Raw genomic sequence first — 25,213 nt, 5'->3', positions numbered from 1 at the left:
AAGTGTATTAAAGATGTCATTGAAAGGTGCAGGGGAGGAGAACGAACTTGATTTGGCAGGTGGGTGTTCACGGTACTATTATCCACAAGTGTCTGTGCTGATTGAGAGCACACACGTTACCTCTTAACAGGCACTGTACTCAGCTGCAGCAGATTTAAGTGTATGGCATTTTTCACTGAATATTTGAAACTGTTTTAGTTAATAGTATTAATTGTGCATAGACCAACTTGCAGCCACTGTTTCAAAGTGCTTAATGGATAATAAACCAAAAGGTTCTATGGAGCTCTACTTAGCATAAACGTGGGTCAACCTCTGCCATGTTGCTTAAGTATTATGTATTTTGAGTAGGGCAAATGTTAGTTCAGAGAAGGAATCTTCCCTATACTATAGACAAATAGCGAAACTCAGAAAGGTGAAATGCCCAAGGTCAGTTACCTGGAAGGAGCTGAGCCAGAATTGGAGCTCAGATCTCCAGGGTCCTTGTTCTCTGCTCTTTCTACCATACCAAACTGCCCTTTTTGCAGAGTTTCTACCTAATGAGAAACACTTGGTATTATGGCTGGTGGAGCTGCTATAATCTATATTTATATTGAGAAGAGCACTGAAGCAAGGAATTCTACTCAATATTTTCTTTGGAAAACCAAACATGCTTTATTTCATTTTTTTCACAATTTATTTAAACATCTCACATATACAAAATAGGTACAATTTAATTTTTCTGCTTGTCCGAGAAACAAGACTTCTTTGGAACCGTGGGAGAGGATGAAAATGAGACTGGCAAAGAACAAATGCTGAATTTAAAGAAGAGGACAATGTTGGGCAAATGATCCACTTACTTTGTGGGAATACGATGTAAAGTACTGATGTTAAGTCAAATGAAAAAAAATACACAATACAGCTCAACAGCAGAGGAGTATCTCTCCTCAAATTCTCCTAGCACCATCAACATTCTTCAAGTATCTGAAATACTGTTAATTAGCACCTTCGTATTTTGAACAAAAAAACACAAATACCTCAGCTCATCTCTGGTCAGCACCTCACGGTGTGGATCACACTCACAGGACAGTGTTTTGAGGTAGTTTAAACCTTTGGAAGTTTGGGTTTTAAACTTCCCTCCGTGGAAGATATTCAAAGGCCACAAGTGGTGCAAATGTTCATGGTTTTTATTTTTCAATTTTTATTTTGGTTTTCTTACAAAGGTTGACATTTTCCACAACAGGTGTAAGAGTGTTGGAAAAAAAAAATTCCAAATCTTTTGGAGAGGGGGAAAGGGAGGGGGAGTGAATTAAATTGTATTGCACAATGCTCTGATCAATCCTTCTCCTCTTTTGCCCACAATTTAAGCAAGTAGATGTGCAGAAGAAACGGAAGGATTCAGCTTTCAGTTAGGAAAGAAGAAAAAGAAATGGCCAAGAGAAATGTTTCAGATTTCCTTTTTCTTTAATTTAGGTTGAGTTCGTTTATTTGAAACAGACTGGGCCAATGTTCAATCTGATTTCTTGGTCGGCGCCACCGATGTCCAAAGGTGCAATATCAAGGATAGGCAGGCGAGATGGCTTGTTTGTTTTATATTCAATGATTGTCTTCTTCCATTCATTTGTCTTTTTCTGTTTAAAAAGAGAAGACAGGAATATACATAAAGCAGCACTGTTATGGAATCTAATCATCTTGTATCATATTATAATTAGATATATTACATACAATTATATTGTATAATATATAACTATATAGAACACATATTTATATAGAAATATATATCAGATATTATTCATATAGAATTATTTTATTATGCATATGTGCTAAGTTGCTTCAGTCATGTCTGACTCTTTGCAACTCTATGGACCGTAGCCCTCCAGGCTCCTCTAGGTAAGAATACTGGAGTGGGTTGCCATGCCCTTCTCCGGGGATCTTCCCGACCCAGGGATCAAACCCACATCTCTTATGTCTCCTGCATAGGCAAGTGGGTTCTTTACCAGTAGCACCACCTGGGAAGCCCATTATGTACTATATTATAAATTACAGCCTGGGCCTTCTTAACCTCAAGTAATTGTAAGTTATGGCTTTATGTCATCATTTAAAAAACATGTTAAAAGAAAAATAATACATGGAACATAGTATATAGTTCAGTATTTCAGAGAATTTCAGAAGGCAAGATCTGATAAGAATGCTCTGGATTTACCATCTGAATTTAAACAAATGTATTTATGACAGATAAATAAGTTAGGTCTCTCATTCATCTGTTCATTAATGGTCTAAGCTCCACTATCCCACTTCCCAAATTAATGTTATTCCCATATTCCACTATTACTTACAGAGCAGCCATCTACAAGAACAGTGTAAGTGAATCTGCTGTTGCCCTCGGCAACAAGTTCGACATCATTGGATCCTTGCAGAATGACAGCCTTTTTCAGGTTGCCAGTTTCCTCATCCATGTATGCAATGCTGTTCTTGCAATGGTAGGTGATGTTCTGAGAGGCATGGTTGGCCAGCAGACGCATGAAGGCAAGTTGGGTAGCCATTTCCTTGGTGGTTACTCCTTCAACATTATATTCAAACTACAGAGAGTAAGATGGGAATTCCAGTTAAATGAAGAAGGACTCAGATATTAAAAGTCAAATTAAAATAGAGAAGAATAATGGACTCAGGTATGAACCTGAACTTTTAAAGGAGACTAAATTCACTTGTCTTTGAAGTAGCAGCTACCTAGAAGGAACACAGGAACTACCATGCCGAGGCAAGTCATCTCAAAAAGTGACCTATTTCAGATAAAGCTCCTCTCTCTCTACATATATGTTTCCTTTTAAAAATAACAGAGCAAGAAGGTAGAGATTTAGACCCTTTTATTTTCCACCAATAAAGTTAATGAAAACTTTTAATTAGAAATTCAGAAAAGCTCACATCTTGAAAACATGTTCATGGATACTGGACTAGATGATGGCTTGTACTCCTTCACACTATGTGACATTGTCACCTTCTCCATGACTACCAGTTAAGTCATATCTGAGTAATAACTTTTGGATTGTATGGACATGTCCAATCAATCTATCCATAATATGCAATCCAGGAAGTAACAGAACCCAAGAACAGAGCAGGTTCTTTTAAAAAGCCCATTTTGGTAAAAGGACAAAATGAAGATAATTAAAAAGCAAATAGTGCTAGATAGTATTTAGTAGGAAAAGGAATGTTTGTAAAATTCCTTACCTGGGTACCACCGTTGATAGTTTCTCCTACCCAGACATGCTTCTTGGCCTTGGAATTTCTGTACCAGTTCTTGACTGGGATGTCTTCAGGTTGAGCCCGGATGCAGGTTTCGCCAGTAGAGAAATCACAGTATACTTTGATAGCATCCATAGTACATCCTTGGTTAGGGTCAATCCAGTAGTAACCTTAAAAAGAAAAAGACCTAGATCATAAAACCTCTCATTGAGTGAGAGGAGCATAGGTTCTAAAAATTACTACTGAGAAATTCTGATTCCCAAAAGTAGCATTTTTGATCATACTGTTATATTGTCTACTCCACATCAATAGGAAGAGGGTGACTATTTTCAAAATTAGACAGTTCTTCCTCTCCTCTCCATGAAAATCAAAATCAGGGTTATGTATTACCATGAAAAGGGGAGAAATACGAATCAATACAATCTTGAAAATGGATGCTGGTTGGAAAAAGAAAATACTTTATTAACTGGGTAGGATTTCACATAATGCCATTTTGACTCAAATACCCTTTCATATCAGTGGGAGATGGCTTTGAAAGGCCTAACTTGTGAGAAGGGTCATTCTGATTGGATATCTCAACCTACCACTGCTCCATTCTGGGTGGCTGAGTCTCAAGTCTCGGCATGTGCGAGCTGGGTTCTTCCTAGAGCCTTCTGGAGTAAGAAGGGTCTCAATCTGGTTGTTGAGAGATTTCAGAGTAGCATCAACTTCATAATCCTTGGGTCTGAGAGAAGTTGGTGAGCGAGGCTGGTCAGCCCTGTAGAAGTCTCCATCAAAACCAAAGTCGTAACCACCACCACTTGGGCCAGGAGGTCCAGGAGGGCCGGGGGGACCAGGAGGGCCCTGCAGAGGTGGAAGTGAGAGACAAGAGGCTCTGGATTTGGTCACAGTGAGGGACACCAATGATAACAGGTTTTCCATGGAGATTCACACAAAAGCATGCCCTAACAAGTAAAACAGAATCAAATTCATGTAATAACAACTTGCTCCAAGGCATACTTGCAGGGATGGGCTTAAAGAGTTCATCAGGTACAGATAATTTGTATACATTTTAGAAAGCAGGGAAATGGGGGACTACTTTAATGTGTTGTTATCACTGTCTTGTATGCTTAGTCACTCAGTTGTTTCTGACTCTTTGCAACCACGTGGACTGTAGCTCATCAGGCTCCTCTGTCCAGGGAATTCTCCAGTCAAGAATGCTGGAGTGAGTTGCCATTTCCTCCTCCAGGGGATCTTCCCAATCCAGGGATCGAACCTAGGTCTCCTGCATTGCAGGCAGATTCTTTACCGCTCTGAGCCACCAAGGAAGCCCTTCAGTGTCTTGGTTTGGTCTAAAGAAGATATTCCCCTAGGTCAGTGATGTCCTTTATTATTTCCCCAAATCATACTTACAGCAGGACCTTGGCTACCCTGAGAGCCACGAATGCCAGCAGGTCCGACTGCACCAGGCTGTCCAATGCGACCGTCTTTGCCAGCGGGGCCAGAAGGACCAGCAGGGCCCTAGGAAAGAAGGACACCAAGTCTGTGTGTGCCAGTGAACACCCCACAAGGGAGAAGCGGTCTGGGACTCACTGTCTGCCATAGGGTCTTTTCAGAGATAAATATGTCTTAGATTTACCTACCCTGGGACCAGCGGGACCCACAGCACCAGGAGCACCTTGATCGCCATGATGACCCTTTAAAGAGAGAACAGGAAAATCACACCTTTAGAACATGTGTTGATGAACAGATTTTAAAAAACTGAACAGTAAATTTTACTTTCAGTGGACTCTGGATTGAGAAAATTTAAAATGTAAAATGGGCCTCTTTTCTTTCATTATGTCTATTCAATTATTTTTTTTTTCTACAAGCTATTTCACAGTGCAGTATTAGTCATTCCTCTAATTATATTTATTTAAGTGGGGCTGAAGGACATTGTTGCCAGGAGACCTTAGTATATGTACATTTCTACCTCCTCTAACCCCCACCTTTCCATGTTGGGATGAAACAGCATTATCTCTGAGCTATGGAGTTGGCCAGAGAACAGGAAATGAATACGATGTAGGACATTTTAGAACAATATCAGTGAACTTCAGAGGAAGTTCATTCTTAGCTGAAGGGCTTTAAGATCTGTACAGATATAAGCTGCTTCTCCATACTGTACTTACAGCAAGACCCGGGAGACCTTGCAACCCATTGTGTCCCTTTAAGCCAGGAAGACCTCTGGGACCCTTATCACCAGGCTCTCCCTTGTCACCTCGAATACCTTGTGGGCCCTATGAGGAAAAAGGACAGACAGGACATTTACCGTTAAAAAACAACGCTCAGGTCTTCACAAATATTGTTCAGTCTATTCACAAACATAACTCAATATGTGAAAGGTCTGAAAGCCGGGGGGTGATACTCCCACCGCTTTCCTTAGTCTTCTTTAGTTCAGCTGTCTGTTAAGTGGCTCATCTTTGTGACTGAAAGTCAAAGTGTTAGTCACTCAGTCATGTCCAACTCTTTGCGACCCTATGGACTGTAGCCCACCAGGCTTCTCTGTCCATGGAATTCTCCAGGCAAGAGCACTGGAGTGGCTGCCATTCCCGTCTCCAGGGTGATCTTCCCTGACCTAGGGATCGAACCCGGGTCTCCTGCAATGCAGGTGGATTCTTTACCCTCTGGGCCACTGAGGAAGTCCAATCTTTGTGATTATTTAATACCAATAAGAAGAGATTTGAAATACAAGAGATTAAAAGCTGTCTGTAGCAACTCTCAACATGGACTAAATTTTAAAAATATATATATAGTCTATGTATTATCTGTCTTCTTAATGGACAGTCTAGACTGATCCTCCCTAAACGCTGCACGGAAACCATCTCCATGTACATACACTGGGACCTCTTGGGCCAACGGCACCAGCAGGACCAACAGCACCGGCAGGACCCTGTGAACCAGAAAAGAAAAACACAGCTTAGCAGCCAAGCCCGAGATCCTCCTCCCCCGGCGCCCCTCCGCAGCTCCCAGGCGTGGGGAGGCCAGGGGTGGAGCCCGATAAGGATGGCAGCATTACGGGGTGTTGGCACACTTACCGGTTCACCACGGTTTCCGTGTTTACCAACGGGACCCACGGGGCCTTGAGGGCCAGGAGCACCGGCAGCACCAACAGGACCCGCGTTACCGGGGTAACCACGCTCCCCCTATGCAAGGCAAACAGGAAGCTCAGCATCAATCTGGCGTGTACTGTAGTCCCCTTTGAAGTCACAGAACAATGACGAGGCATACTGACCTTGTGCCCGGGTTGACCATCGCGGCCTGGGGGACCGTCATTCCCAGGGTTGCCCTGTGAAGACATCACACCAGCTAAGGCACTTAGAGAGACTGTAGCCCACCGGCCCCTTACAGTTGGGCTACCTGCCTTCATTACTCCCAGTGCCCAGTAGACAACCTGCTTTCAGGCTGTTCAAAAACCGGAACAAGAAACTTGCAAACCTAGATTTTTTTTTTTAGAGGTGTTTTAAATCTTTCGGCCACCTTGAAGTATGCTACTTAAACACTCATTCCAAGTTATCTTTAGTATTTTCAGTCCTGACAGTGGTTAGTACAACTAGACTTCAGCTCAGGCTACAAAGGTGCACACAGTGATGTACTGCTAAGTTCGATTTTACAAACCAAACGTTGGACTCACGTCACGACCGGCTTCACCAGGAGCACCATTGACGCCAGGATTACCGACATTACCAGGGGGACCACGGGCCCCAGGTGGGCCTGCGATGCCGAGGGGGCCAGGTTCACCCTAAAGAGGCAGAGAAGACAAAATTCTTTTCACTGCACGGAGGGCTAGTCTCACTCTCCCAAAGCCGTCCTAGTCAGGGGATTCCAGTTTTGAGAGAGGAGGTAAATGGAAAGTGAGGGCCACCTAATGGTAAGAAGTATCATTAGTGTTATCCTTGCCCTCTTCCTATACACTGAGATGGTCAGTTGTATGTACTTTGGGAATGTCCTAAACAAAGTGGGCATCATTTCATCTGATACTCCAGATACAATGAATTCATCAAGGTGAGAGAGTTTATGGAGATTAGATGGTTCCTAGTTACTGTCACATACTAGGTTTAATGGAATGACTCAGAACTTGCAGAGTTTCATTCTTGCTCCAGGATAAATGATGCTAGCATTTCGTACTACAAAGGAGTAAATGCAATTAGAGCTTATATTGTTGTTAAGCATGTTAAAAAGAACAAAAATTGTTCTGCATAACGTTAAGCTGTGTCTTTCTAACATGTGTCTAAAGGAGGTAGTATTAAAGCGTCTCAGTTAAGTGACATGTGATCTGTATAAAGACATGCCATGAATAAAAAATCTTAAGTGGAGTTATTCAGTGATCAATCTGTCACAGTTGAAGTGGCAGCTTTTAACATCTTTTATTATGTTAACGAGGATAAGAATGGTGTCAAACACTTACCACAGATCCAGCGACACCTGGTAGACCACGCTCACCTCTAGAGCCTGGGAGACCCAGAAAACCAGGAAGACCAAGAAGACCTTGTGGACCTGGGGTTCCAGGAGGCCCCTAAACAACAATAAAAATACTGAGTATTACTGTAAGACCCTACAGGATAATACAGGTTGGTTTGAGATTCTGAGAATGGGTTTATCCTTAGTGTAGAAAAAGGCTGTGCGCGTGCGAAGTCACTTCAGTCCTGTCTGACTCTTTGTGACCCCATGGAGTGTAAACCACCAGGCTCCTCTATCCATGGGATTCTCCAGGCAAGAATACTGGAGTGGGCTGCCATGCTCTCCTCCAGGGTATCTTCCCGACCCAGGGATCGAACCCATGTCTTTTAAGTCTCCTGCATATTGGCAGGTAGGTTCTTTACCCCTAGTGCCACCTGGGAAACCCAGAAAAAAGGCTAGTGACCTCCTATTAGTAGGACATATCTTTGGCTATCTTTTCTCTAGTGATGACAATTAGTTTCCATTTTGGCATGTGTATTTCTTTGTACCTGGTTTCTCCTTGAGACCAGTGGAATGACATTTAAAAACACGTGGTTGGGATTAATGAAGTCATCATAGAGTGAGGGAATAGAGTCATAGAATTTATGTTGGGAAGCAAAATTTTTGACCTTGGCCTCTAACTAAACCAGGTCTAGTAAAAATCACATTTCAGAGGTGGCAATAATACTGCACACTGCATGTTTTAAAAAATTGGTAGCTTACTGAGATTGATTAATTTACAGTAGGATGACCACAGCAATAGAATTTTGCTCTAATCCCAGTACCAGTAAGGTACCCTCAACAGCTTAAAAGGCTCTATTGATAAAACAGTGAGTTCACTCACTCATTGTTACCTCCACCCAGTGCCTTTTGAGTATCTACTGAAGCCCTGACACCTCAGTATCTGTTGGACAGATTTCCTGGCTCAACTGAGTTCTACTTGAGAACCTGCAATACTCATCAACCAATATATGCCATGTGAAGATTTGTATATGGGACTTATTTTAATTCAACATAAGGTATTAAGAAAGAAGAGTCTGAAATCACTTACAGCAGTACCAGGCTCTCCAGAGGGACCCTTCTCACCAACAAAGCCAGGAGGGCCAGAGGCACCTGTCTCTCCAGTGCGACCAACTGGACCTTGGTCACCACGAGGCCCACGAAGCCCTTCTTTGCCAGCAGGACCAGGGGGGCCAGGGGGGCCAGAGATACCCTGTGAGCAAACGTATGCAGTCATTGACTTTCTGTTAATCATCATGGAGCAGGGAGAGAGCAGCTGAGGTTTTAAATATTAAGATGTCAACAATTTGAAGCCACAAAATAATATCCTGGCCGTTTTGGAGAAAGGTTTAGACCTTTAAACAATCTTTCTTGTAGAAAGAAGCAATTTTCATCTGCCTTCCTGACGCTGTAACAAACTGAACAACTGAGGCAGAGGGTATGGTAAACATCTGTGCGGAAAAGCAATGCTGTACCACAGCAGCATGGAATCAGAGCTAAGTGGCTTATAAAAGTCAGTTGTAAACGAATGGGACTGTGGGTTTTGGAGGACTCCACTTGTTTCTTTTCGAAGAAAGCCAGTACCAGCATTTTGTTCATAACTGAGGAATCACATATGCTCTCAACTAGGTTTAATTACATGCCTACAGGGAATGAAGATTTTCCTGTTATGAACCTGTGAAAGGATTCCAAGAAATCAACATCTCTGCTATTTTTTTCCCCCAGAAACCTTAACCGGAAGACTTAATCCTTGGTAATTAATTAAATTCTCTTGAGTCCTGACAGGAGAGTCCGAATCAAAATTAAATTAGAGGCCAAACCACCTTTAAATTCAGGAACAATTATACTTTAACAATGGAGGCAGAATGTTGGCCATAAAGGGTAATTGGATATAGAAATAACTGATAAGTGACTAAAACTGTCTTGATTTTTATTTTACACAGAGACCATGCCCCTAAAAGGGGCAAGGGGACTTGTGTTCATATGAATAAAAGCCTCTTAAACTGATATTAGAAAATATAATTTCTGATGATTTTACCTTAATGATTCGGAACAAATGATTTCAGATTGGAAAAGTCATAGCAAAATACCTGTAGCATGTTTCTCCATAGAGAGTTTCTTAACAGGTTCCTACTAGAGGCTAGGGGTTTTGGCTAGAGTAAATAAATGAAGACACGTTTGGGAAGTGATTTACTCACAGCGGGTCCAGGGGGACCAGTCCGTCCAGCAGCACCAGGGAAACCAGTAGCCCCCTAAAAGCCAAGCACATTAAAATTCCACAGTCAGCACCAACTCCAGGAATCTGGGTAAGAAGGAAAATCCTCAATACATGTGACCAAGGACGGACCAAAGAGTAGGGAGTGACAGCCCTGGAGAGGGTTTTATTTTAACCAGGACCCCAGAGACCCTCCATCTCCGCACATCTTCCTGACCAGCATGGCCCAGATTGCAGTGCGCGTGTTTTGCATTAAGGCTCTGATAGTTCTTTCTGAAATGCTATCAGATTATATGATGTTTATAAAGGCAAGACACTATTCTATTATTATACATCAATGTGTATATATTAGTAACTCTTAACTACCTGGCTGGGTTCTAGGGGAATGGGCATGGAGTAAGTCATTTTGTTTTCAGAGGAAGGTACAGTAAAAGACCAAGGGTATTAACTGCTGTCCAATGAGAGGAAGAAGGAGTCAGTGGAGTTCATTCCTAGGGAGCTCTGGGTCTCTAGGGAGTCATTGTGACCCAGGGAAGGGACTTGGTCAGGCAGAAGAGGGGTGTATCAATAGAAGGACAAAAGGTACCAAAGACATATTTTACCCATTTCACAATGAAACTACCTGGGTTTAACCTTGTTATTACTACCTCAAGTGAAGTGTTAAGAATATACAGTGCACTGAGTTCCAGCTGGAATTTAAGTTAACATTTCAGGAACATGACCCTTAACTTCAGTATCAGAATTTCTCCAAACAGAGTTAGCTTGAGCCTCAAGACTCCCCTTATTATAGTCCAAATTGCCAAAAATTTCCAAACTCTCTAGTTGTCCCTAATAGCTTCTGAAGAAAGAAAAACGATACAAATCCACTGCAAGTACTCACAGGGGGCCCTCCATCACCACGACTTCCAGCAGGACCAGGTGGGCCATTTGGACCCTACATGGAAACAAAGAAAGATGGGGTCAAATCACAAAACAACCTTTATAAATGTTACTCTTTTCTTCCAATGGATTATTTCCATGTATATTAGAAGCAAATCTAGAGATTATCTTTGTTACATAAAATTCCCACTTCAATATTACCACCTTTAGGGGGTTATCCAATAAATGAGATAAAACAATATTTATGATACTTTTATAATATGTAAAGTGGGTACACAAGTTTTAACTCATTTTAAAAATAGTCTTCTATCTGATATGTTCCCTGATGGGTAGAAGGCACTTGATTGATATATGTTGTTACAAGATTTCATGGGTAACTGCCCAGGCTGTGTTGACCACTTGTGGATTCAACTTACAGACGGACCAGCAGCTCCAACGGGGCCTGTGGGACCAACAGGACCATTTTCACCCTTGGGTCCTTTGGTTCCTCTCTCTCCTTTAGCACCAGGTTGACCAGCAGCACCCTGTAGAAAGGAACAGTTACAGTTCAGGTGTTCCAATGCACTCTACTTGTTCACTTGGGGTGTTTCTGGATTAACTTTCATCACATGATACTCACAGCAGGACCAGCAAATCCGTTGGGGCCAGCGGGACCGACCTCACCACGTTCACCCTAGGTGGGAGAAGGGATTGCAAAATGTCTTAGCAAACCTCAGACTCATCAGTGTCTAAAAGTTATGAGTGTCCAAATTGATCCAGAATTGGTCTACTTACAGGGCTACCACGAGGACCAGCAGGGCCAGCAGGGCCAGCGGGACCAGCTTCACCCTACAAAGGGACCCAAAATGAGTGCATCAGTGCGCCTCCCACAGATGCTCAAAGAGGTAGGCAGGAAAGGAAACAGAGGTAGCCAGTGGGTTCTCGTCAGAGTTCACAACTGCATCCAAAGAGGCGACTAATCCACATCTCACAGATAGAAGTGAAATGGATTCTTACTCTGCCTAATGTATTCATTTTGGAGGTTGAAGGGGTATTGGTCATACACTTGTAGAAATATTATAAATCAGTGTCTGCAATACCAGAAGGAGGACGTTTTAATTTTTAGATGGACACGAGGTTGATCTACTTGTGGCAATTTGCACAATACAATAAATAATGTCTATTTTAAGTGGACTGTTCGATGTGAAATGGGAACACATGTATTTTATTGATTTTTTTTTTTCAGTTGAAAGCTTCAGCAAAGCTCAGTACATTAGGATATTGTTAATGGGCAACCCCAAAAGACTTTCAAACAAATGATAGGGATTAAAGTATAGCTCAGATACCGGGCACATGTATAGAAAAGGAAGAGAACTTTAACCACGTAGCATTTGTTCTTTGCTGCCCCACACTAACAGGTACGTTTTTAAATAGATGGGCTTTATACAAAGGCATAAAAATGAATTGCTGGGGCCCTATGGGGCCAGGGCAGCAGGGAATTTTCGATATTGCTATCAGTCAGAGAGTTGCAAGTCAGTGAAAATGCATGCTTACCCGGTCCCCATTGGCTCCAGCAGGGCCAGGAGCACCAACAGCACCGGGAGCACCCTAGACCCCAAAAGAGAAGTCTTGTTAATAACACCCAGTACCGTCAGAAGGGGCACTTACCCTCTCCCCTTGCTGTGCTTATTCAGTGGTGGAACACTTTCACTGGACACTCGGGATAGACATCAAGAAAGCCTCTGATGCATTTCAGTTCTAATTATCAAGGCATCAGAAGCCACTCCCAGGAGGAGAGTTACCGCAGCGGTGAAGGTCATGGAAATGTCTAGGTTATGGCCAGATTAGGAACTGCAGAGATCTGAACTCTCTGCCCTTTTAAAATTCCCTGGAGGGTAGCAAATGACTAGCCTTGTTAAGAAGAGTTAGGACTGTGTGATTCAGAGACAGGACTATGATGAATGTGTCACAGGGAGCTCCCAGCACTGAGGGAGAGGTGAGAAGAACCAAAGGGGCTTATGGCCCGGAAAAGCCATGAGGCCAGTATTCTAGAGTAGGATTATTATACCTTGATGGGACTATCATTGACACCTCCACGCCATTAACAGTTAATCTTGGGGCGGCTCTTGAATGATGAATTCTTAGGGTATATAGAACCTTGTTATAGGATATGGCTTCTTAAAATGCAAGAATTACTGCTTTTTTTTTTTTTTTTCTAAAGCCCTATGTTAGTTTAAACAATAATTTAATGTTCTGTTAAACCCAGAGATTTGGGATGGTAGTTTGCACTTGGTACAGTTAAAACTAAGGAAGGGAGAAAATTCATAATTTTCATAATTTTCAAGGGAGTAAGTCCTCTTTTGAATTTTTCTTTTGGAACATGTAAAATGATGTGATTGGAATACCCTTTTACTAACCCTGACTCTCTCTTTTGTCAGTTCCATTTTGGAAAGCTTCTCAACTCAAATGGAGTGAAATGTTTTAAAAAAAAAAAAAAAAACACCAATATAAGTACAAACAAAATTCTACTCACACGAGCACCATCTCTGCCAGGGCTACCAATGTCACCTCTGAGACCAGTTTCACCCTAAAATATAAAGCAAAAGCAACTTTTTATTTCCCAACCAAACTTTTGAATCAAAATTGAAGTTTGTTTTTTTTTTTTCTATAGAAGAAGCTATAATACCTTTATTCATTTAAGATCTTTAGTAATGTTTTGATTTCCTACCATCTTCTAAAAAATCGAATGGAAATACTCCTTTGATAGAAATACAGAAGGAAAAAATAACAACAAAAAAATTCAAGTCCCTTTCCAGATTAGTGTTAACTATTCTTTACTAATTTCCATGCACCCTCCTGAAGCATAATCAAGTGAAGTACTAACTCATGTGGACAGAATTATAAGGCAACATCACAATGGGCTTCCGCGGCCGATCCCTCTTATGGCATAACTAATGCAGCAGCACGGTTGACAGCTGTTCAATATAGCTTCTTCCCATTAATTAGGGCAGGCGGAGGCATTATTGTTAGTGGCATTAAAATGAGCCTCATGTATTACTCAACACCATCTGTTTGCGTGAAATTCCATGGTAGCAAGGAATTTTGCCAGATTGGTGAGTTTAGAAACACGTAGGTGCTAGGTGGCAGAGGGAAATGTATACAGACAGATATCAAAATGCTACCAGACCACCTGCCAAGAACTGTTTAAAAAAAAAAAAGTTAACCTTGTGCAGCCTTGTTTGCTAGAGTTCATCAATAGTATGTGTTAAGGCCCAGCGCCAAGACAGTACCTTTTCTCCCTTGCCTCCAGGAATGCCAGCCGCACCCCTCTCTCCTGGGAGTCCACTAGGACCAGATGGACCAGCAGTGCCTGGAGCACCAACCACACCCGGTTCGCCCTTGAATCAAACACATGCGAAATCAATTATTGCTGCGGTAAAAAGAAGAAAGTGGAGAGATGAACTCTTGAAGGCTTCCAATTTATACATTTAATGGATAGCATTCTCTCCTGCCTAGAGAGACACAAAGGAGGCCTACTGAAAGAGGGAGGCTCTAAGTGAGGGAGACGCTGTTAATGACCCGGGGACCAAGAGAAGTGGGGGGTGGGGATGGGTGCCCGCCAAGTTTTCTATAACCTGCTCTTAAAGGCAGGCAGGCCTGCAGGAGAAGAGAGGACGACAATGGGAGGCAGAAAGTGAAGAATGTGCGCCCACAAACATGTTTCAAGGTGAAGTCTCTTAGACTAGACAGGAAATGTGGAAAGAGACCTCATCAACCAGGGAGATGTTTACATTTTAATCTTCTTAAGAGTGGGGACTATAGCTTCCATTTTTCTATAACACCTTACAATTCCATGTACTTAAAATCTGTTGACTGGCTTCCGAGATAAAACCCTTTGAAAGTACTTTCTCAGAGAACCAATATTTCCATTCTTCCTTCCTCTCACCCTCTTACCTTATTGTTATTTTTTCCAATATCCTTCCATATACCAAAATAGCTTTTTACAGTGACTCTTTACCCCGTAAAGGTAAGAATCAGAAGTAGTATAAATTGCCTTCTTTTTACTGTGGTTGAAGTAATCTGTTTTTCAGAAATGTATAATTCCATCTATTTTAAGATCTAAATCACAGATTCTATTTTGAAACGCAAGTTTTCAGGCTTAGGTTTTGGAGATGAAAGTACTGTCCAGTTAGTTTTTATCATCACAAATTCTCTTATTGAGTTACTTTTTGAAATTTTACTCTAGGATGTTGGGAAAGTAAAGGTTCATTCTCTAAAAATTGTGTCCAGATATATATGGTGTTTCTAGATGAAGACAAAAGTATGAATAGTGTGATGAGAAAAGAGTAAAAACCCATACTAATTCATTTATGTGTGTACAACACTGGGGTTTTGCTTCCTTTGGAATAATTTGGGTCTACTAGAATCAGACTGTTATTTACTGAGGTGGAAATCATTACCAAACTGAAAGTAAATTTAAAAAATCTGAGAAATAATTCATTTACTATTGTAAAGGATTTTACTTATTCTAGAGCATACTGGGCCAAACCAGCAATATAGAAGAGCACATTTTACCTTGTTCCCATCAGGCCCTGGGGGTCCAGAAGGACCTCGGCTTCCAATAGGCCCAGTAGGCCCAGCAGCACCACTTTCACCTGGGGGCCCACGCTCCCCCTGTGGGAAGGAATCAGAAGAGGTGTTGTGCTGTTCATCATTTTCCGAGATATCATGTTATACATCAGAGTTCATGCTTGTTTAGCTTCTGAATCCCAGCTCTCCATTTACAAGTAAATTACAATTACTTTCCCATAATCTCTCTGCTAGTAAAACAAAAGGATGGGATGAGATAATCTCTAAGGTTTTATTCAGTTCTAGTGGTCTATGGCTACAACATCAAAATCTGTTGCCTCTCGAGTATAATGTTCAACTTTTAGAATTCATTTCCTCTTTTGGTCTTTTTCTGTGATATTAATAGATCCATAGGTAAAAACAGATGCCAGTTATACACAGTATTCAAAGGGAAAGATTGTATCATTTTCAGTGAAAAGCAATACCAGGTGTAAATAAGATTATATATCCTCATATCTATGCTCTCTTTTTACAATTGCACACAATAGGGATGTAACAGGTATAATATAAATATATATATGTGTATACATATATATAAAACAGAATATATATATGAAATGTGTATATTTGTATATATGTCTATCTATTTATTTTTCTACCTATCTAAACATGTCCCAATTTGCATGTAAATATCACTACAACATAGCATTCTATGGTTCAGAATATTTAACATGTAAGTCCACGCTGTAGCTGTTTCAAAGACCCTTGTTACAATTTGGTTCTATTGTCCTGAAGAAGTGAAGTTGCTCAGTCCTGTGAGACTCTTTGCAATCCTATGGACAGTAGCTTAGCAGGATCCTCCGTTCATGGAATTTTCCAGGCAAGAGGACTGGAGTGGCTTGCCATTTCATTCTCCAGGGGATCTTCCCAATGGTCCTATGTCACTACATTTGTGCGGGCATCCCAGCTCTATGGTAACTAGCTACATAACAGGATACTTTAGGGGCCAACCAATCTTTCCAGTTAGTCTAATGACCACAGACAAATTATATAAATTTATTTAATTTTTTAAATAAGAGTAGGCTCATGATTTCAGATTTTAGGCTTTGAGTACCAACAGGCATTGCAAAAATTGACTTTAAATCTTAATAGGATATTACTTTTTCTTAGCTCAGGTCAAGTCACTGTCATATAAACATACCTCACATGTGTGTATAAGTCACTGAATATAATACACATATTAGTTCACTTCTGTTTTTTATACCTTGTGGATTTTTAATAAGAAATATGAGCAATTAGATACAAAAGTCTATTATCAACTTAGAAATCGATTTGACTACAGAAGAGTATCAGAAATTTGTTGTTACAAGGTCATCAGTAGTTTTTAGAAGAAAGCACAATATTTGTTTTAAAAATATTGCCAGGAGTTTATGAAAGTAATACTTACTCTTACACCAGCAGGGCCAGGGAGACCAAATTCACCAGGGATACCCTAGGCAAAACATGGAAATAAATAAAGTATGACATTTACATATTTTCTCTAGATCCACTTATGTTTATGATGTTTAGAAAATTTTTGAAAGAGTAAAATAAAGCCAAATGGGCTCTACCTCCATGAGTGTATAAGTACACAGGCTGTTAGGAACAAGAAAACTTTCAGTGGTGTATGGAAAGATTAAAAAAAAAGTGAGAATTCCACTGATATGAAAGATAGATCTCCCCTAGAACCTGGGAGAAAATTTTAGTTTCTCATTATTTACTGTATTGCTTTTTTAAAGGTGACAAAAGACTCTTCTCCTTTGATAATATAATAAATAATGATGATGAACAGTATCAGACATTGCCTATTTTTAGTTATATAACAGACTGCTCTCTTAATAGAAACAATCATATTCTGCCCATTACCTAGTTAATTGTATACCCAAGTGTATCTGCTTTATTACTGACCAGCTGTCTCCTTAATGTGCCCCACTGTTGACAAAGGAGAGCAGGCCGCAGAATGTAGCTGAATTGAAGCACATTCATCACAATTATAGATAAAATGACTCAGAGCTCATGCCCTGATTGTGAATAGCGGTGTCATGTCTGAATGCCAAGAAAAACATTAAAAGCAATTTTTCAGGGCCTAGTTTGATGGAAAATCAGTGCATTTACTTCTTTTCTATGGAGAAGGAAATAATCTGTATTTTAACATTACCAAGAACAATACAAAAAAGTAAGGCTATTAAATGGAATGTTCATGATATATTTCACTTCCATAATGTGATGTTTCATTCAATCCTTAAAACAAAGTAATTTGAATGAAAATGAGTAACTTGGCTCATTCTCTCCAACAGTACCAACATACGTGGAACACTATCATTAACATATGAAATATGAAGTTTCCTTTTGTATATCATAATTGCATTGCAGTAGGATATTAAACAGAGGAAAAGTCCCAAGTTTAGGCAAATTTATGATCACTTGTTTTACTCACCCTTTCTCCTGGTTTGCCAGCTTCACCAGCTGTGCCTGCAGGGCCAGGCAGACCCTAGATGAAAAAAAACACAAACCTCCATCTTTATGACTATATTTGGGGGATTGTCTAATAATTGGTTTTGGGGGGAACTATCTAATATCAATATGATCACTAACCACTGTGTGTTATGAAGGGATTACAGAAAAGTTTGCCTTGAAAAACATGTACGCTTCTTTGCTTCAGTTCTTTTAAAAAGTTTTTAATTGGAGAATTGCTTTACAGTGCTGTGTTGGTTCCTGCCAACATTGTAAATCAGCCATAAGTATACATAAGTCTTCTCCCCCTTGAGCCACCCTGCCTCGCCCACCCCAATCCCACCCCTCTAGGTCATGAGAGCACCAGGCTGGGGGTCCCTGTGTTACACAGCAGCTTCTCACTTGCCCTCTATCTGCTTCAGTTCTGAAATCATGTTCTGTGTGGTGGGGGGAGAGTGGTGTAATGATTTACCAGTGGACAGTCTGACCAAAATAATCATATGGACCCCTAGTCTGAATGTTTTAGCTGAGTTACCTGGAATCCTGGAGGACCAGCAGGACCCTGTTCACCTTTTCCACCTTGGACACCCTGAAAGTGATAGGAAAGATTACATAGAGGCATATGCCACCCTTGCTTTCTAGCTACATAACTTTCAGGCTGAAGAAAAAACAGGGCCATTTTTGCGGGATTAGATTCATTTTAGGGCAGAATAGGACAAGAGTGGGAGAACACTCACCTGTAGTCCAGGGGGCCCCTGAGCACCATTGTTGCCATCAGGACCTGGAGCGCCCTGAAATGTTTAGCAGAAAGGCTCAGTGTTCGTCACTCCTAAGTCAGACAACATAAGGTTCTCTAAAGCACGTGTGACCTCCTCAAAACAAATCTTGACATTTTAGCATGAATTAAATATTGTGGGTCCCCAACCAAGGCCCAAATACTACCTACTGACTTTTTGATACGGCTCACGGGAAATCCATGGATGAAGGGCCAGAGACTGCTACTAGCATATTCATAGCTTTTAAATCACAAAATGAATTAAATAAAGGCCAAAAGCATCCATCAATATTTTTGACTTAGTATACATTCTAATTTGTTCTATAGCTCACTGCCTTCTAAGTGTGGTTAAAGAGAAAAGACATTTTTCGATTGTAAAAGGAACCTTGGGGGTACCATTGCAGAAAGAAAGCGATGGAATGATATGCAATGGCCTCAAAGATGTGTTGTGGTCGTTCAGTTGTTCAGTCATGTCTGACTCTTCGTGACCCCCATGGACTGCAGCACGCCAGGCCTCCCTGTCCTTCACTATCTCCCAGAGCTTGCTCAAACTCATGTCCATTGAGTCAGTGATGCCATCCAACCATCTCATCCTCTGTCGCCCCCTTCTCCTCTGCCCTCAATCTGTCCCGCCATCAGGGTCTTTTCCAAGGAGTGTGTATCCTACGTGAATAAATACCACATGGATAGAGTCACACAGAAATGAACACCTACCCGAGCGCCAGCAAGACCAGCATGACCTTTTTCACCAGCTTTGCCAGGATCACCCTATAATAAACATTTTAAAAACATACATTTAATGTCAAATTAACCATGACAATTCTGAATAGGAGTATCTTGGGATTTTGTTTTGTTTTGTTTTGTTTTTAGCTTCCTCATCCTTGAATTTTGTTATCTAAGGCATGACCCATCATTGTGCAGCTCTAGATTACAATAAGGTCCACCTGTGTCCGCAGAAGTAAGCAACTCAGGATGTGAGTTTTCACAATGACATACTGGAGGTCAACTTTTAATGTGGTAAGTGGTAAATTGCAGTTTTCTTGTGTTGAAAGGGACCCCTTGAGGTAGAGGGGACTGATGCCAGAGAGAAATGAGAGTTTTGATGAAATGTGATGCGAAGAAGTGCTGAGGGAGAGGAGGTGGTGGTGATTCTTACAGTGGGGCCTTTGGGTCCAGGGAATCCAATGTTGCCAGGCTCTCCTCTTGCTCCCGCTGGGCCAATGGGTCCAGGTCTGCCGTCAATACCAGGGAGACCCTGAAACCAGAGTTTATTTAGTGTTCACTCAGCATCTACAGGATCTCACAACCTCAAGCTTCTGATTCTGCCATGGGATGAAACAGAATCATCTTCTGAATGCATGGAACTTCTTCTAGAAGATGTCATGAATCCATTTTCCTTTTCCGAATAGGATGTCAGTACACACGCACCCAGGTCAGTCTCCTCTGTACACAATCCCCCCCTTCTCCTTCTTTTCCAAACCTTATCACCCTCTTCCATTTTCCCTGCCTTGTTTTTCTTTTTCCTTTTGCTCCTGTGCTCATTTGGACTCTGTAATACAATCTATTACTTTGCATTCCCAGACATAGGTGTGGCTGATATTTATTTTCAGTATAAACGTCTTCACGTGTAAATAAGCTACAGAATAGACTTGATAAGGGTGCAGTAAGTGTCCTTGAAAATATAAGTGATACTTACCACAGGACCTTCTTTACCAGCTGGGCCAATATTTCCAGGGGAACCTGGGAAACCCTGTAAAACAAATGAGGATGCCTTCCTATTGGCACTTTCCCACATGTACTCACGGTTCTAATGAATTGAAATGTCACAAAAGCACTTTTCTCCCAATGTTTGTTTGTTGCCTTAGGGCAAAAATTAGGGATATTAGCCCTAGCCAGAAGGTATGAAAAAGCTCTGAAAACTTTCTTCATTCTATTTTTAATGCCTTTCTTTTTATTGAATTTTCGTGCAACTGACCCATTTAAAGATATCTCAAGAAACTGTTGAGCAACACTGTATAGGCAAAACGTATATGTTTTTCTATCTTGTAATAGAAAAACAAATACTTTTAGTAAGCAGTTTTCAAAGTGAATTTTTTTTATTGCTATGTTTGGTGTCTTTATTACTTATTTATGGTACAATTACAGTTGATACCCATCCATAAGAGATAATGGAGGCAAAAAATTACTCTATTGCTATGGATTAGAGTGTCTACGGCTCTAAAGGTCATTTCTCCATGGCTAGTGTGATGCTGAATACATTATAGCACTTTGTGATTGCTAGAAAAATGACTCACTTATGAATGTAATAAACTGATAATGTATAGTCCTAATACATTTCGTGAACACCTTATATAAAACTCACAAATTGAGATAAAAGATTCATGCTGATAGGAGAACCAATCTAATTTGGATATATTAAAATAAATCTATTCTTCCAAAAACCTCACAGCCATTGTATCAAGTAATAAATAGGACATTTATGAACTAACTAAATTTGTCAAAATATCTACTGGGCTTTGATAAAGTTAAATTAAAAAAAGAACTGTCAGCAAGTTTACTAACAAATTAACTTTTGATTTTTTAAAAGTTACTGTTGTCTTCAAATATTAATCATCCCTTTAAAAAAGGAAACAGTGCCAGGTGTGACTTTCTCAGAATCCATCTGAAACTTACTCGGGGTCCCATGAGGCCAGGCTCTCCAGGGCGACCAGAATCTCCACTGGGACCTCGCACACCAGCAGGGCCAGTTGCACCGCGGCTACCAGCAGGGCCCTATTTAAAAGAAGAGGGAGGGGAGCTTGTTAAAGCCAATGTCATACCCACCACCAGAAGCATCAGGTTCCTTTCCAGGATATGAATAATGGACAACTTACCATGACACCAGCTCTGCCATCAGCTCCAGGTAGACCACGGGAGCCAGGATTTCCCTGTAAGAAAGTACACAAAACACAGAAGAAAATCAGAGAAAATTCTTCCATCAGGTAGAACAGAATTTATTGAAACATGACATGCATGCAAGAAATCTTGATGCCCTTCAGCGGGGGATACAATAACAAACCAAGCCAAAAAACTTCCTCCAAACCCCAAAGGAATGTGTGGGAGAAGCATTCTGCAAAAGTAGGTCAACCCTGTTTCCAGACCAATTTTATAACATATCAAATTGAGAGTCAGTGATTTAAGACAGCAGATGGAAAGCAGATGCCTCCTTCATCTAGAAAATGCACTTGGTAATTCTAACCAATTCCCAGTGAAGGAGTGCCTCTGGCGTGTCTGGGTGTCAAGAGTGTTTGGAACCTACCCTCAGCCCAGGAGGTCCTGGGGGGCCAGCGGGTCCGATTTCTCCAGTGGAGCCTCTCTTTCCTTCTTCACCACTGGGGCCAGGAGGACCTGGCTGCCCAACAGCACCCTAATTAAAAAAAAAAAAAAAAAGGAAACGCAGGAAAATAAAATTTGTCTTTACATCCAGCTAGAGAAAAAGCAATAACTTAAAAAAAAATAGTATTACTTTTTGGATTGAAAAAGTAGTAATTCCATAAAACCGTGACTACAGAACTACTCACAGGCTCGCCCTTGTTGCCGCTCTCTCCTTTCGAACCAGCTGGGCCGGGCTCACCCTAGGGTCCAATACAAAACAGTGGTCAAATGACAGACATCTGTCACAATCTTCTGGGAGACAAACATCAGGGACTGCTCATGAGTCAGGGTAACCGAGCTTTAGTTCTCTATGAAACACGCTCAGTTCACATGTAAACAACCTACAGGGGAATAGTCTTGACTTGAAAGGATGAGACTGGTGCAACAGAGATGTGCCTCCCTGACCTCTGGGGTGATGTTGCAGGAGAACAGGAGGGGTGGGTGTGTCTGCGTGTGTGTGTGTGTGTGTGTGTGAGAGAGAGAGAGGTGGGGAGATGGTATACATACAGGTGCCTGAACTTATAGGAAAAATACAAATTAAAAATGCTGGTGAAGAAAGAGAATGATTAGAAGGCAAGTGGAAGTCTAGACGGGGATGAAAGGATGGTAGGGACGGCATTTCAGAATGAGGGGAGCATCAGCCACGACCACTTACAACAAGTCCTCTGGCTCCAGTAGCACCAGCAGCGCCAACAGGGCCAGGAATACCCCGGGGTCCAGGGAGGCCGGGAGCCCCAGCAACACCGGGAAGGCCCTGGGGAAGAAAGGCATTAAGGTCCATCATGAGACAGTGAGAGACAGCGCCCATTAAACACATTGAAAGCCACAGCGGCGTATTTTAGCCATATACTCACAGCAGCACCTTTAGCACCAGGAAGCCCATTGGCTCCGGGGTTTCCCTGTAAGGAAAAGGAAGGGAGAAGGATACGGTTTATAGGAGTTATTTCTGTTCTATGATCCTGCCTTCACTCCTTTCGTTTCCTTCCTCCTGCTCAGTTAGATTAAGGACAATGGCTACTTACAGGAGGTCCAACAGGGCCAGAAAGGCCTGGAAGACCCACTTCACCACGGGGACCCGCGGGACCAGCAGGGCCAGGGTTACCAACAGGTCCAAGTTCACCCTAAAAGCAGGAATAGACACGGAGGCATTAGTCAGCAAAAAATGAGAGCAAATCTCTGCTTTTAGGTCACCAAGTTTTATGACATTTCTTCAGAATTGCAATAATTTCCCTTATGAGGTCTGGTGCCACAGATAATTCCAAGAACAGAGGAGCCTGGCAGGCTATAGTCCATGGGGTCGTGAAGAGCTGGACACAACTGAGTGACTGAGCACGCACCACAGTTGTGGATTTGCATTTCTATTTTCCTGGCCCGGTTTGACCATCTTGGCTATCTGCTATCTACGTCTGTCTCTCTTGGTAGAGACTCTGGTTCTCAACTAGTCAGTTCCAGCTCATCTGAGAGAGTACACCAGAGGAGCCCCATGGAGTCAGTTTCCATGCCAACATCTTTATCTATGCCCACTGTGCTCAGGGTACAGAAAGATAATCTATTTCAGGTTTAGAGAGAGAAAACCAGCAGTTCTGTATCCAGTTTGAAGGAAGGAGTAATTAAGCTGCTCTTCTGTAACTGGCTACCTGCAAACATAGTCCCTTTCTTTCATGTCACAATAAAAAGTTTTCAGGCAACGACAGCGGTCACCGGCATTCTTACCTTGGGGCCAGGAGCACCTGGGAAGCCTGGAGGGCCAGCAGACCCAATGGGACCCTGAAATCACAGGAGACGGTGGTGAGAAGTTTCCTCCCAGTAAATTCACAAAACAATAAGAGAAGACTGAAGTGGCTTAGAGTGGTGTGGTCACAGTTAATGTTGGCCAAGAGCAAACGGCCAGCCAGTCTGTCGTCAATGGTATATTATCAGAGGGAAGACATTCCAAGAATCCCAGGTGAGGTAGATTTTATTTTACATATCAATTACAAGCCTCGAGGATAGTAGTTCTTATAAACAGACCCTTCAGAGAACATTTGGTAAGGTGTCTAAAATGGCATTATTTCACAAGGAATTAATAAAGAAGACAGTTCCATCCCACACTCCCAATCCTTCCAAATTCTTCAGTGTCAAAACTTACAGCAGGGCCCACAGGACCCACACTTCCATCACTTCCACGGGCACCCTATGAAGAAAAGAGAGGGAAAAAAGTCAAGTGCAAAGTTAAATGGCATATATTAGAAGCTTTTAAGAAAGAATAAAAAAGAACCAAACTGGAAGCACTCACAGCTGGGCCAGGGGCACCAACACGTCCTCTCTCACCAGGAAGTCCACGGGCTCCCTGGAAGCAGAAATATTTCCAATGAAATCCAGAATTGCTAACTCAGGGAAAAGTCACAGGCATCATTTGCTTTTTTCCAATTTCTAACATGTGCAAGAATCCACTGGAAATAAATAGGTCTTGTTCTAATTCCAACTAAAAGGTAATGGATTTCAATTAACTAGGCAGAAGGCTATTAGAAAAATATCAAAGAATACAATGCCAAGGGAAATGGTAATTAGCAAAAACATTAAAGAAGTTCCAGCTTGCAAAGAGTGTACACATTTTTTATTTACAGTAAAGTAATCAATACTTACCGTTTGACCTGGAGTTCCATTTTCACCAGGGGCACCAGGTTCACCCTACATGGAAAAGAAGGATTGAGTTTTTATTCATTATATATATATATATATAGCTTTTTTCTGATTGGGTAATTTTTACACCATCACTTCAGTTTCAATCATTCATGTATTCATGTCACATTTCTTACATAGACTGTTTCTCAATTATGCCAATCACATCAGTTTTAAAAATTTATAAAATATGAGTTTTTATTCAGATAATATAAGATACCACAGTATTAGGGAGCTATGGTCGCATGTTATTTACCCTTTCCCCAGTTTTCCCCTTAGATTTTGGATATCATTTAGACGAGGCTTATATATTAGGAACGATAACATAAAAAGAGACAATAGGGTAAATTGCTTGCAACACATTTACCCTCTTTAAAGTTATTTTGAACATAATATTTTTACTTTTATAAAATATGCATGAAAATTTGAAGTTTCCTAATATTTTATAGAGCTGTATTATTTCCAAGCTACATTCTTGAGTTAAAAACCATGGTGGTGGTGGTGGTGGTAATTTAATACTATGGCACATGAAAAGGAACTTTCCTTCAAGATAATCT

The 25,213-nt window shown here is 41.2% G+C and overlaps 1 protein-coding gene across 1 annotated transcript in view; it reads right to left on the bottom strand.

Moving 5' to 3' along the window:
• Positions 1 to 626: 626 nt before the first annotated feature.
• The window catches only part of COL1A2 (collagen type I alpha 2 chain), a 37,080-nt gene continuing 12,493 nt past the window's right edge, over positions 627 to 25,213 (bottom strand). Inside the window, exons 13-52 of the mRNA XM_055589739.1 lie at positions 24,621 to 24,665; positions 24,271 to 24,324; positions 24,124 to 24,168; positions 23,709 to 23,762; positions 23,018 to 23,116; positions 22,850 to 22,894; positions 22,651 to 22,749; positions 22,142 to 22,195; positions 21,880 to 21,987; positions 21,455 to 21,508; positions 21,255 to 21,353; positions 20,278 to 20,331; positions 19,738 to 19,836; positions 19,296 to 19,349; positions 18,544 to 18,597; positions 18,342 to 18,395; positions 17,790 to 17,843; positions 16,761 to 16,805; positions 15,320 to 15,418; positions 14,035 to 14,142; positions 13,278 to 13,331; positions 12,299 to 12,352; positions 11,540 to 11,593; positions 11,385 to 11,438; positions 11,182 to 11,289; positions 10,767 to 10,820; positions 9,870 to 9,923; positions 8,723 to 8,884; positions 7,640 to 7,747; positions 6,866 to 6,973; positions 6,467 to 6,520; positions 6,270 to 6,377; positions 6,071 to 6,124; positions 5,364 to 5,471; positions 4,839 to 4,892; positions 4,609 to 4,716; positions 3,801 to 4,059; positions 3,202 to 3,386; positions 2,313 to 2,555; positions 627 to 1,607 (exon numbers count right to left, since the gene is read on the bottom strand). Coding sequence (XP_055445714.1) covers positions 1,461 to 1,607; positions 2,313 to 2,555; positions 3,202 to 3,386; positions 3,801 to 4,059; positions 4,609 to 4,716; positions 4,839 to 4,892; positions 5,364 to 5,471; positions 6,071 to 6,124; positions 6,270 to 6,377; positions 6,467 to 6,520; positions 6,866 to 6,973; positions 7,640 to 7,747; positions 8,723 to 8,884; positions 9,870 to 9,923; positions 10,767 to 10,820; positions 11,182 to 11,289; positions 11,385 to 11,438; positions 11,540 to 11,593; positions 12,299 to 12,352; positions 13,278 to 13,331; positions 14,035 to 14,142; positions 15,320 to 15,418; positions 16,761 to 16,805; positions 17,790 to 17,843; positions 18,342 to 18,395; positions 18,544 to 18,597; positions 19,296 to 19,349; positions 19,738 to 19,836; positions 20,278 to 20,331; positions 21,255 to 21,353; positions 21,455 to 21,508; positions 21,880 to 21,987; positions 22,142 to 22,195; positions 22,651 to 22,749; positions 22,850 to 22,894; positions 23,018 to 23,116; positions 23,709 to 23,762; positions 24,124 to 24,168; positions 24,271 to 24,324; positions 24,621 to 24,665 — 3,507 coding nt within the window. The 3' untranslated portion in view covers positions 627 to 1,460. The remainder of the gene's footprint in view (positions 1,608 to 2,312; positions 2,556 to 3,201; positions 3,387 to 3,800; positions 4,060 to 4,608; positions 4,717 to 4,838; positions 4,893 to 5,363; positions 5,472 to 6,070; positions 6,125 to 6,269; positions 6,378 to 6,466; positions 6,521 to 6,865; positions 6,974 to 7,639; positions 7,748 to 8,722; positions 8,885 to 9,869; positions 9,924 to 10,766; positions 10,821 to 11,181; positions 11,290 to 11,384; positions 11,439 to 11,539; positions 11,594 to 12,298; positions 12,353 to 13,277; positions 13,332 to 14,034; positions 14,143 to 15,319; positions 15,419 to 16,760; positions 16,806 to 17,789; positions 17,844 to 18,341; positions 18,396 to 18,543; positions 18,598 to 19,295; positions 19,350 to 19,737; positions 19,837 to 20,277; positions 20,332 to 21,254; positions 21,354 to 21,454; positions 21,509 to 21,879; positions 21,988 to 22,141; positions 22,196 to 22,650; positions 22,750 to 22,849; positions 22,895 to 23,017; positions 23,117 to 23,708; positions 23,763 to 24,123; positions 24,169 to 24,270; positions 24,325 to 24,620; positions 24,666 to 25,213) is intronic.

The sequence above is a fragment of the Bubalus kerabau genome, chromosome 8 (assembly GCF_029407905.1).
Source record: "Bubalus kerabau isolate K-KA32 ecotype Philippines breed swamp buffalo chromosome 8, PCC_UOA_SB_1v2, whole genome shotgun sequence".
NCBI lineage: Eukaryota > Metazoa > Chordata > Mammalia > Artiodactyla > Bovidae > Bubalus > Bubalus kerabau.
The sequence above is the reverse complement of the archived record's forward strand: the minus strand, read 5'-3'. Positions and strand labels throughout refer to the sequence as shown.